Genomic DNA, 12,572 nt, shown 5'->3' with positions numbered 1-12,572 from the left:
ACAAACTGAAGAGTGGTAAATCTCCTGGACAAGATGGTATATACCCCAGGGTTCTGAAGGAACTAAACAATGAAATTTTAGACTTATTTTAATTAATTTATCTATCGTTAAAATCACCCATTGTACCTGAAGATTGGAAGATGGCCAGTGTAACCTTGATATTTAAAAAGGGCTCCAGAGGTGATCCGGGAAACTATAGACCGGTGAGCCTGACTTAAGTGCCAGGAAAAATCGTGGAAACTGTTATAAAGAATAAAATCACAAAACACAGCCAGCATGGATTTACCAAAGGGAAGTCTTGCCTCACAAATCTCCTACATTTTTTTAAAGGGGTTGATAAACATGTAGACAATGGTGAATTGGTAGAAGTGGTGTATTTGGATTTTCAGAAGGTGTTCAACAAAGTACCACATGAGAGGCTTCTAAGAAAACTAAAAAGTCATGGGATAGGATGTGATGTCCCTTTGTGGATTGCAAGCTGGTTAAAAGACAGACAGAGTAAGATTAAATGGTCAGTTTTCATAGTGAAAAAAGGTAAAATGTGGAGTGCCTCGGAGATTGGTGCTTTTTAATATATTTATAAATGATCTGGAAAGGGGTACGATGAGTGAGATGATAAATTTGCGGATGACACAAAATTATTCAGAGTAGTTAAATCTCAAGCAGATTGTGATAAATTGCAGAAGGACCTTGCAAGACTGGAAGATTGGACTTCCAAAAGGCAGACGAAATTTAATGTGGACAAGTGCAGGTGATGCACATGGGGGAAAATTAACTCACAATATAATTACACAATATTAGGTGATGCATATAGGGAAAAATAACTCATGCTATAGTTACACAATGTTAGGTTCCATATTAGGAGCTACCACCCAGGAAAGAGATCTAGGAATCATAGTGGATAATACATTGAAATCATCGGCTCAGTATGCTGTGGTGGTCAAAAAAGCAAACAATGGCCTGGATTTATCAAAGTGCACTAAATATCGCCTGATTGCAATAAATTTCCTACATACAACCACTGGGGGGACCATGTTTACAATCAGGGGAGGGAGAGAGAGAGAGAGATACCTATCTAGGGTTAGGGCATTATGGCTAGTCTCTCTCTCTCTCTCTCCATGGCCTGGATAGCTTGGCTGGTGCTCCGGGAGCCTCAAAACTACTCAAACAGGCCTTTGAGAACACATTGCAAACTGCGATGAAGCCTTACCGCAAGCTATCACACAGCTTAACGCTACTGAAAAAGGTGTAGCTAAAATCGGCATTAAAGCCGTGTGATAGGACTTCGCAAAATGTTTAACCCAGCCCACTCCCGCCCCTAACTCCTCCTCTTTTTTGGATTTGCATCGCACCATACGTTATGGTGCTATCGCATGTGTTAAAGGCGTTTTCACACGCATTAAAGGCTTATCGCATGTGTTAACTGTGCTTTTTGCATGTGAAAACGCCTTATAGCATTTTGATAAATGACCCCCAATGTTAGGAATTATTAGGTAGGCAATGGCAAATAAAACAGTGGATATCATAATGCCTCTATTGCTCCTTGGTGAGACCGCACCTTGAATACTGTGTGCAATTCTGGACAATGCATCTCCACTGGAGATGCAATCACTGGAGAAAGTGCAGAGAATGGCAACCAAAATGATAAGGGGCATAGAATGGCTGCCCTATGAGGAAAGTCTAAAGAAGTTAGGACTGTTCAGTTTGGAGAAGAGACGACTAAGGGGGGATATGATAGAAGCCTACGAAATCATGAAATGACTTGAACGGGTAAATGTGAATCAGTTATTTACTCTCTCAGATAATAGGACTAGGGGGCACTCCATGAAATTAGCAAGTAGCTCATTTAAATTGAACTGAAGAAAATTATTTTTCACTCAGTGCATAGTTAAGCTCTGGAATTCATTGCCAGAGGATGTGGTTTCAGCAGTTAGTATAACTGGGTTTAAAAAAAAGTTTGGATAAGTTCCTAGAGGATGGTAATTAATAAGCAATAGTAGCTTGTGATCTATCTAATGTTTGAGTACTTGCTAGGTACTTGTGGCTTGGATTGGCCACTGTTGGAAACAGGATACTGGGTTATATGGACCCTTGGTCTGACCCAGTATGGCATTTCTTATGTTCTTATGACTTGTACCAACCATGCACAGAGCATAGGTGGATAAGAAATCACACATAAAACAGTGATAAACTGTTAATATCTGTTCACACATTTGTGCTGTGTAATATCTATTCACACATTTGTGCCTTGTATCATTGTACTAGCCATGTTCAGACTTTTACAACAGCTCTCTAGATTTGCACACTTCAGGTATAAACCATTTTGCATGCTAGAGCAACTACTGTTGAAAAACTCATAAGTGGAGCAATCTCACTCAGAGTGTCAGATATAGAGTCATCCCAAAGAGTCAACACTTCGAGTACATTACCTGGGTCAAGTCTCTTAGAGAAGAGTGCATCTAAAGATTCATAGTCAAATGTGTCCTCCCTTCAGTAGGAGCTGACTCTCTGAGGAGACGTGCACTGGAAAATCATTAATTGGATAACAAGAAGAATTCAGACTGTGATTGGACCTTGGTATATCTACCATCCTAAGAGTCAGAGGAGTTGATGAAAAACAGATCCAAGGTGTTACCAAATAAGAGGCAGATTATAAAAGAAATGCACAGGCGTCCATATGCGCGTAGTTCCCGGTGTGTGCACCATGCATGTGCACGGGGGAGGGGGGGATTTTTTAAAGTACGCATGGCGACGTGACCCATACAAAATCAGGCGCGCATGTGTGACATAGAACATTCAGTGCATCGGAAGCAGATCATGTAAAACAGGAACTTTTTTTCCTGATTGAGCACTAACCAGCAGTATAGTAAGTTTAAAACTGGGCAACACTATATGCTTCTTGTCTGATTTCACTGGTGCAAGCCAAGATGGCCGCTGGGTCCACTGGAAATGCCGACATGCCATTAACTCACCATATCTTCCGTTTCCACAGATTACAGGAATCCCACAAGATGTAGAATGCACCTGAATATAGGAATCAGGTTCAGGCGGGAGGGCCCTCATCGTGCACGAAGGAGCTCCTTTGTTTGCTCCTTTATGAGCTATGCAATATTGGATCCAACTTATGTACATAATATCAATGGATGCAGATTGCGGCCTTGTTGATTTTACTGATTCTGCTTTTTACTTCGTGTATCAGATTTATCTTCAGTTTTTCCCTTCCTGGACTCCATTGTACATATCTATTTTCATATAGGGTCAGAATCTCAGCCCCCAGCTCCTCCATCTCCTGATCTCTCTCCTGCCTTTCCTCTTCTCAGTGATTTTTTTGGCCTGTCTTGCATGACTGTCATCCTCGTGGCACACCATTATCATTCACCAGTTTTTCACCCATTACCCAATCCAATTGCTCTGGGTGTTCCAGCACCTCCCTTCTGGACTTCCTAAGCTGTTTTGGCATCTTTCTTTTGGCACTGTTTGATCCACTCTTATTCACTGGGGTTTCACCTTTTACCTCCTCCAATTTTCCTGGGGTAATGTCTCCAATGGGGCTGATTTCTCACACACTGTGAGAAGAATTAACCTCACTCATAAGCCAGGGTATGTGGAGTCTGATATCAGTCTCTCAAATTCACTGCTAATGTCCTTTTTGATATTTGAATCGTGCCACAGAGAACTTCCTTCTGATGGTCATAAGGTGTAATATTTGTATATGTATATATATGTGGTGTGTGTGTGGGTGTGTGTGTATTCAGGTGAACTTTAAAGTTTTTCTAATAAGTCCAGTGGCATCAAATGCAATTGAGACAATTTCTGTAATTTTCTGCCACATATTCTTGGTCTCTGATTGCATCATTAGGTATTTCAAGATCTTCTCTCTCACCAGTGTGTATTTTCTGATGGCTAATGAGGTTATCCTTCTGACTGAATCATTTACCACATAAAAGACAGGAATAAGGCATCTCACCAGTGTGCATTTTTTGATGACTTCTGAGGTGTTTCTTTTGAATGAATCTTTTACCACACCCAGAACATGAAAATGGTTTCTCTCCACTGTGTATCTTTAGGTGGCTGGTGAGGTATTGCTTCTGAATGAATCTTTTACCACACAGAGAACATGAGTATGGTCTCTCACCAGTGTGTATTTTCTGGTGGCTTGAGAGGTACTTCTTTTTAACAAATCTTTTGCCACACACACAACATGGATAAGGTCTCTCACCCGTGTGTAGTTTTTGGTGTTCTTTGAGATTTGTCATCTGAAAGAAGCTTTTATCACATTTAGTGCATGAAAATGGTTTGTTGCCTGTGTGGATTATCTGATGGCTAGTGAGGAGGCTCTTCTGAAAGAAGCTTTTATTACACTGATCGCATGGAAAAGGTCTCTCTCCTGTGTGGATTTTCTGGTGAGATATTAGCGCATCCTTGCGACTGAAGCTTCTGCCACATTCAGAACATGAGTAAGGTCTCTCACCAGTATGTATAGTTTGATGTTTTGTGAGATTTTTTTTCTGAATGAACTGTTTACCACATTCATTACATGTAAATGGTTTGTCACGGGGAAAATGGATTTTCTGATGTTGTGATAGGTCTTCTTTCCTGATGAAGCTTTTTCCACATGTAGTACATGAAAATGGTCTCTCCCCACTGTGTATAGTTTCATGTCTTAAGAGGTGTTTCTTCTGATAGAAGCTTTTGCCACACTCAGTACATGTAAAGTTTTTCTCACTTTCCAAACATGGAAATGATTTCTCACCAGAATGTACAGTTTGATGTCTTATGAGGTGTGCCTTTCGACAGAAGCTTTTCCCACATTCAATACATGTAAATGGTTTATCACCTGTGTGGATTTTCTGATGAGATGTTAGAATATCCTTGCTAACGAAGCTTTTCTCACATTCAGAACATGAATATGGTTTCTCACCAGTGTGTATATTTTGATGTCTTCTGAGGTTTGCCTTTTGAAAGAAGCTTTTACCACACTCAGGACATGTAAATGGTTTATTTCCTGTGTGGATTTTCTCATGTTGTGAGAGGTCTGTGCTCCTAATGAAGCATTTTCCACATTTAGTACACAAGAATGGTCTTTCTCCTGTATGGATTTTCTGGTGAAATATTAGCTTACCTCTGCTAATGAAGCTTTTACCACATTCAGAACATGAAAATGGTCTCTCACTAGTATGTATTTTTTGATGTTGTCTTAGGGCATCCTTGCGCATGAAACTTTTGCTGCATTCAGTGCATGGAAAAGGTCTCTCTCTTGTGTGTGTTCTTAGGTGCACTTTTAGATTGTTCTTCCGACTGAAACTTTTCCCACATTCAGCACATGGGAATGGTGTTTTGATTATATGGGTTTTCTGATGTGATATTAAATGTGATGTCTTACTAAATCTTTTTCCACAAGTTTTGCACAGAAAAGAGTTTTTCCCTTTCACCTCTGTCTGATAGAGGTCAGAAGTCACGTGATCACTGTTATTACTTTGTAAGGGTTTCTCTGGTCTCAGATGTATCCCATACGCAGGAGTGTCTATGAGCTCCCTGACACTTCTCTCACAATCAGGGACCCCATCCGATGAGTCTCTTGCAGGGTTTCTCTGCTTCTTCTCTGTTTCATGCCTTATGTTTCTCCTCTCATTCCTCTGGGAAGCTTTCTCAAAGACATTCCCTGATGCTCTTGGGATCATTCCCAGTTCCCTAGGACACTCTTCGAGATTCTTCTTCCTCTTTTTATTCTGTGTGATCCGATTACTTGCTGGATATAAAAGAAGGCATTAACCACGCATTAGTGACCATTCAATTATTTCTGGTTTTCTGATCCTATGATCACTGCACCTAAATAGTCCCACAGTGGTACAGCTGCACATCCCTGACTAATCTCTAGTGACAATGAAAAGCTTCCAATGAAGTGGAGTCTGCACCAAAAACTATTCGAGATGTGATTATAGCCTAGAGGAGAGGAGAGACAGGGGATTATGATAAAGGCATTTAAATTCCTGAAAGTGATTAATAATAAAGAAGAAGCAAAACCTTTTTGAATGGAAAAGAAGTTATAAAGCTTGGGGGGTCATAGAGCTCCAAAAGGATGGAATTGGGAAAACCATCAGGAAATGTGTTTTTTTTCACAGAAAAAGTAGTGGATGCCTGGGGAATACCATCCCAGAGGAGATGAAGGCAAAAACAGTAACAGAATGAAAAAAAAAACAAAAACAGTGGAGGTAACACGGGAGGACTCTGGAGACAGAGGAGGGTAACGAAGCACTGGGTAAGGTGCATGGAGCAGCCCTTCAGCCCAAACCGGCAGGGGTGTGACTGGTTTATCCTCCCAAGAAAGCAGTGGGGTAACCTGCACAGAGCCACTGTCACAACCCTAAACAGCAGTGGCACAGCAGCATCGGGCTTCTAAGAAGGCTGGCATGACTTGCAGGCAGGGACCGCAGACATATCCCCCAACTTCCAACGACCACGGAGAGGCTGCATTTTTGCTGACCACAGAACCACTAACCTTGTTTGCTGACCACAGAACCACTAACCTTGTTTGCTGTGGGGGATTATTAAATCCTTTGGTAATAAATGCAGAGAAGGGAGCCTGGATATTGGCTTCAGCCCTGGTTCTGAAAGAAACCAAGCTGAAGAGGACAAGGCCTGAAATGTCCTACCCCTGGAGATGGCGGAGGCAGGCACCCCTGAGGTGGTTAATGACAAGAGCTTTGAGGCATAAAAGAGTCAGAGGGGTCACTGGCAAGAAAAATGAAGTCCCCATCTCTAAGGGAAGGGGGAAGATGGGACAAGGAAGCAGAAGAGACAAGAGTCAAAAGTCAGTAAGGAAGGAGGAGGGGGACTAACAGGAGGGGGGGCAATAGATGACAGCTGCCCAGAGAGAGCGTGGGGTGAAGAGGCAGATGGAGGGGGCCTCAAATGAAGCATGAGGAGGAAGAAGGAAGGGGTTGTAACCTACAGGAGGGGGAGAGTAGAAATTCTCTGAGGAGAGGAGATAACCTCCAGGACTGAGAGCAACAACTGAAGCAGAGTCCTCAGGGGAAAGCCAAGTCTCAGAGAGAGAAGATGGAGAGAATGAGAGATAAGAGGCCAGGAACGTAGGCGAGCTTGCTGGAAACTGAGCGGCCACTCCATAGATAAAACCTGAGAGGGAGAGAAGAGGGAGGAGAGTAGAGTGGGGGTAGGATAAGCTTGAAGGGGAAGGCTGAGAGTTACCACGGTGGCCCAGGACTGAGACTGATGCTCCCAGCTGCCAGGAGGAGGAGAAGAGTGGAGAGAAGGGAAGTGGAGGTGTGATTGATGACAGTGATGGAGGGAAGCCATTCTTGGGGTGGAGCTAGAGGAAACAGGAAGGAGAGATAACTTGCCCTCAGCTAGGCCAAAGTATGCAGCCGAGCTGCAAGCTTCCCAGTACCTGTCCCACTGTCCTGAGGAGCGCAGGGCTGAGAGAGCTCGAGGGGTCTGTGCACGGCTGAATACTGCAGGTTACAGGTGCAACGGGAGTCTCTGACCTCTTGCATCCCGCTGTTCCTACCTCTGCCAATATTCAGCAAAGCAGAGAGCGGTCAAAGTTAGGCAAATAACTCTACCTCGGCCAGGTGTGGTCCCTCACCTCTGATCCCAGTGCCCCCCACCCCAGAAAACAGTTTGAAATGAATGCCCACCCGCCTGGCCCAGCCCTTATTGAAAAAGTAGCCACAGCGCCCGGCTGCTGGCCCTTCACCTTCCATTAGATTACGGGGGACGTCCCCAGCTCCCCTTTCTGCTCTGTCCCCAACCCTCCCCACTCACGCATCACCTCGACCTTGCTTGCACCCGCAGCTCCAGCCCCCTGATTAGGTTTGGAAGTCACTTGAATGGAGGAGGCCCAGTAAATGAGCCTCAGTAAATCAGTCCCTGGGTCTGCTGAAAATGCAGATAATGCAATCCTTACCCAGGGAGCTCAGGGTCTCGTAATTCTCCTTCATCACCTCCCTGTAAAGCTCCTTCTGCCCTTCATCTAAATACTCCCACTCCTCCTGGGAGAAATAGACAGCGATGTCCTCAAACGTCACCGGCACCTGAAACACAAACCAGAAACACTCAGGGACACGTGGAGGGGCTCAGGATGCATTAGATCTCGGCTGCATTTATTCTCCTGACGTTTTATCATGGAACAGAGGACACCAGGACCCCTCTGCCCCGTGAACTGCCAGGCTTGTCCCACTGTGGGCATCCAGTTAATTTTCTCTATGGACTGCAGAGTTTGCAAGTCATAACTGTGAAAAGGTTCTCTAATACCAGACCCACAGAATCTCCAGTGTCGCTGCCTGGCTAAGTCGGTGTCCCGGAGCAGAGCTTTCTCCAGAACATCTGGTTCTGCTGCATCAGGAGAGCTCCCGGCGCTGAATCCTGACAGGGCAGGAAGAGATGTCCGACCCGGGCACTGCCCGCATGCACTCGTCTCGCATTCACGTCCTCATTTTCGTAGGGTGGGATTTGGATTCTGGGTTTCACGTCTCACTTTCCGAGCTGGAGTTGCAGCCGGGACACAGGTGGGTGTTTCCCTGCCCCCCCCCCCCCCCCCGGGCAATGACTTTACAATGCCAGCTTGCCCCCGGGGCAGTGGAGGGTAAAGACACCTTGCACTCGCCATCGCAGGGAAGCGTTAACAGGCGTTCAACCCTTGTTTCCACCGATTTGCAGCTGCTCTAACCGCGAAGCCAGCGCCTCTCGATCCGCTCCTCGGGGGACGTATCCAGCCAGTCGGATTTTCGGGATCTCCAAGACCAGAAGGAATAAAGCACGAGACTGATCTGGCATAAAAAGGAGGCAGTGCTCTCGAAACCTGGCACATGCATCTTCACATCCTGGCAACTCTGCTCAGCGCCATCCCCTCCCTCCCTCCCTCTCCCCACCCCCCACAGCCCCCACTCCTCCTCCCTCATCCCACCTCACTCTTGATCTCTCTCTCTTCCACTTCCCCTCAGGGGCGTCCCCACACTTTCCTGGTTGGTCAGCTGCCACCTATAGCCCGACTGCTGTTTTTAAACCGCAGGTCACTGCGGAATCTCCTGAGCTTTAAAAAAAACCAGAATTTGGGGCCGGGGCTGCAGAGAGGAAGGACCCAGCCTGACCTTGCCCTGGATCTGCGACAAGGGTCCATCCCCATACTGACACCTGCAGAGGGGCACTCATCCTCAGCTAAACCTCCATACGCCTCCATCAGCAGCTGCCCCTTATCCAGCTGATGAGTCAGCAGGGCAGGCTTTAGCTGGACAGCAGGGGGAGCTGTTTCCTCTGGCAAATGGCAACATTACCCCCCCCCCCCCCCCCCCAAACGCCCAGGAATACCGGCTTCTCGCTGCAAAGAGCAGCATGAATGGCTGTAAAGAAATCACAGGAAGCTGAAACTGAGAGTCATAAAGCCAGAGGAGCCGCTGCTGCAGTGAGAGAGGAGGAGAAGCAGGCGGAAGAGCCTGAAGGGCAGCAGGGAATACGGAGCACAAGAATGGAGTTAGAGCGTGGGGTGGGGGGATGGGATCAGTCCCAGGCTGCATCCCCTGCCCCCCTCCTACCTGCTGAGCAGAAAGCCCTGCAGCCATTCTCCTGCCCCTTCTCCAGAGCAGGATTTCCAGCCCCGGCTCCCTCCCTGCACGGTCCCTGGGGTGGGGGATGGGAGCAGTCCCAGGCTACATCCCCTGCCCCCCTCCTACCTGCTGAGCAGAAAGCCCTGCAGCCATTCTCCTGCCCCTTCTCCAGAGCAGGATTTCCAGCCCCGGCTCCCTCCCTGCACGGTCCCTGGGGTGGGGAGATGGGAGCAGTCCCAGGCTGCATCCCCTGCCCCCCTCCTACCTGCTGAGCAGAAAGCCCTGCAGCCATTCTCCTGCCCCTTCTCCAGAGCAGGATTTCCAGCCCTGGCTCCCGCACAGCTGCCTGGGTAAAATATTTGGGCTATTCAGGGTCAAGTTGCTCAGCTTCTCTTTTGATGGTGGAGGAGGAAGTGGATGTGGGAGGGTGAAAGTAAAGCAGTCTAGGAGCTGTGATCCTTCCTAGGAGGGATTACTGTATGTGACTGTTACAGGGCACTCTGGGAGCTGTAGTCCTTCCTAGGAGGAATTACTGTATGTGACTGTTACAGGGCACTCTGGGAGCTGTGGTCCTTTCTAGGAGGGGTTACTGTATGTGACTGTTACAGGGCACTCTGGGAGCTGTAGTCCTTCCTAGGAGGGATTACTGTATGTGACTGTCACAGTGCACTCTGGGAGCTGTGTTCCTTCCTAGGAGGGATTACTGTATGTGACTGTTACAGGGCACTCTGGGAGCTGTGATCCTTCCTAGGAGGGATTACTGTATGTGACTGTTACAGGGCACTCTGGGAGCTGTGTTCCTTCCTAGGAGGGGTTACTGTATGTGACTGTTACAGGGCACTCTGGGAGCTGTAGTCCTTCCTAGGAGGGATTACTGTATGTGACTGTTACAGGGCACTCTGGGAGCTGTAGTCCTTCCTAGGAGGGATTACTGTATGTGACTGTTACAGGGCACTCTGGGAGCTGTGATCCTTCCTAGGAGGGATTACTGTATGTGACTGTTACAGGGCACTCTGGGAGCTGTGTTCCTTCCTAGGAGGGGTTACTGTATGTGACTGTTACAGGGCACTCTGGGAGCTGTAGTCCTTCCTAGGAGGGATTACTGTATGTGACTGTCACAGTGCACTCTGGGAGCTGTGTTCCTTCCTAGGAGGGATTACTGTATGTGACTGTTACAGGGCACTCTGGGAGCTGTAGTCCTTCCTAGGAGGGATTACTGTATGTGACTGTTACAGGGCACTCTGGGAGCTGTGATCCTTCCTAGGAGGGATTACTGTATGTGACTGTTACAGGGCACTCTGGGAGCTGTGTTCCTTCCTAGGAGGGGTTACTGTATGTGACTGTTACAGGGCACTCTGGGAGCTGTAGTCCTTCCTAGGAGGGATTACTGTATGTGACTGTCACAGTGCACTCTGGGAGCTGTGTTCCTTCCTAGGAGGGATCACTGTATGTGACTGTTACAGGGCACTCTGGGAGCTGTAGTCCTTCCTAGGAGGGATTACTGTATGTGACTGTTACAGGGCACTCTGGGAGCTGTGATCCTTCCTAGGAGGGATTACTGTATGTGACTGTTACAGGGCACTCTGGGAGCTGTGATCCTTCCTATGAGGGATTACTGTAGGTGACTATAGCAGTGCACTCTGGGATGTGTAGTCCTTCCTAGGTATGATTACTGTATGTGACTGTTACAGGGCACTCTGGGAGCTGTGATCCTTCCTAGGAGGGGTTACTGTATGTGACTGTTACAGGGCACTCTGGGAGCTGTAGTCCTTTCTAGGAGGGATTACTGTATGTGACTGTTACAGGGCACTCTGGGAGCTGTGATCCTTCCTAGGAGGGATTACTGTATGTGACTGTCACAGGGCACTCTGGGAGCTGTGATCCTTCCTAGGAGGGATTACTGTATGTGACTGTTACAGGGCACTCTGGGAGCTGTGATCCTTCCTAGGAGGGATTACTGTATGTGACTGTTACAGGGCACTCTGGGAGCTGTAGTCCTTCCTAGGAGGGGTTACTGTATGTGACTGTCACAGGGCACTCTGGGAGCTGTGATCCTTCCTAGGAGGGATTACTGTATGTGACTGTTACAGGGCCACTCTGGGAGCTGTAGTCCTTCCTAGGAGGGGTTACTGTATGTGACTGTCACAGGGCACTCTGGGAGCTGTGATCCTTCCTAGGAGGGATTACTGTATGTGACTGTTACAGGGCACTCTGGGAGCTGTGATCCTTCCTAGGAGGGATTACTGTATGTGACTGTTACAGGGCACTCTGGGAGCTGTAGTCCTTCCTAGGAGTGGTTATTGTATGTGACTGTTACAGGGCACTCTGGGAGCTGTGATCCTTCCTAGGAGGGGTTACTGTATGTGACTGTGACAGGGCACTCTGGGAGCTGTAGTTCTTCCTAGGAGGGATTACTGTAGGTGACTGTGACAGGGCACTCTGGGAGCTGTAGTCCTTCCTAGGAGGGATTACTGTATGTGACTGTTACAGGGCACTCTGGGAGCTGTGTTCCTTCCTAGGAGGGATCACTGTATGTGACTGTTACAGGGCACTCTGGGAGCTGTAGTCCTTCCTAGGAGGGATTACTGTATGTGACTGTTACAGGGCACTCTGGGAGCTGTGATCCTTCCTAGGAGGGATTACTGTATGTGACTGTTACAGGGCACTCTGGGAGCTGTGATCCTTCCTATGAGGGATTACTGTAGGTGACTATAGCAGTGCACTCTGGGATGTGTAGTCCTTCCTAGGTATGATTACTGTATGTGACTGTTACAGGGCACTCTGGGAGCTGTGATCCTTCCTAGGAGGGGTTACTGTATGTGACTGTTACAGGGCACTCTGGGAGCTGTAGTCCTTTCTAGGAGGGATTACTGTATGTGACTGTTACAGGGCACTCTGGGAGCTGTGATCCTTCCTAGGAGGGATTACTGTATGTGACTGTCACAGGGCACTCTGGGAGCTGTGATCCTTCCTAGGAGGGATTACTGTATGTGACTGTTACAGGGCACT

At 47.3% G+C, this 12,572-nt stretch overlaps 1 protein-coding gene across 1 annotated transcript; it reads right to left on the bottom strand.

Moving 5' to 3' along the window:
* Window positions 1-2,113: 2,113 nt before the first annotated feature.
* Window positions 2,114-9,963, bottom strand: LOC115083573 (gastrula zinc finger protein XlCGF57.1-like). Its single transcript, XM_029587471.1, has 3 exons — window positions 9,829-9,963; window positions 7,928-8,054; window positions 2,114-5,749 (listed from the first exon to the last, which is right to left on the bottom strand). Exons 1-3 carry the CDS (start codon window positions 9,853-9,855, stop codon window positions 3,930-3,932), a joined length of 1,974 nt encoding a protein of 657 aa, XP_029443331.1. The 5' UTR covers window positions 9,856-9,963; the 3' UTR covers window positions 2,114-3,929.
* Between the last annotated feature and the right edge of the window lie 2,609 nt (window positions 9,964-12,572).

This window comes from Rhinatrema bivittatum, chromosome 2 (genome assembly GCF_901001135.1).
Source record: "Rhinatrema bivittatum chromosome 2, aRhiBiv1.1, whole genome shotgun sequence".
NCBI lineage: Eukaryota > Metazoa > Chordata > Amphibia > Gymnophiona > Rhinatrematidae > Rhinatrema > Rhinatrema bivittatum.
The sequence above is the reverse complement of the archived record's forward strand: the minus strand, read 5'-3'. Positions and strand labels throughout refer to the sequence as shown.

What these genes read in the sequence shown, in the direction of transcription:
- LOC115083573 (XM_029587471.1), bottom strand. Translation starts at nt 9,855, where the DNA reads ATGGCTGCAGGGCTTTCTGCTCAGCAG. An exon ending in CAGGGCTTTCTGCTCAGCAG is followed by an intron (nt 8,055 to 9,828) that starts GTAGGAGGGGGG and finishes TTTGTGTTTCAG; the next exon opens with GTGCCGGTGACGTTTGAGGA. An exon ending in CGAGACCCTGAGCTCCCTGG is followed by an intron (nt 5,750 to 7,927) that starts GTAAGGATTGCA and finishes TTTTATATCCAG; the next exon opens with CAAGTAATCGGATCACACAG.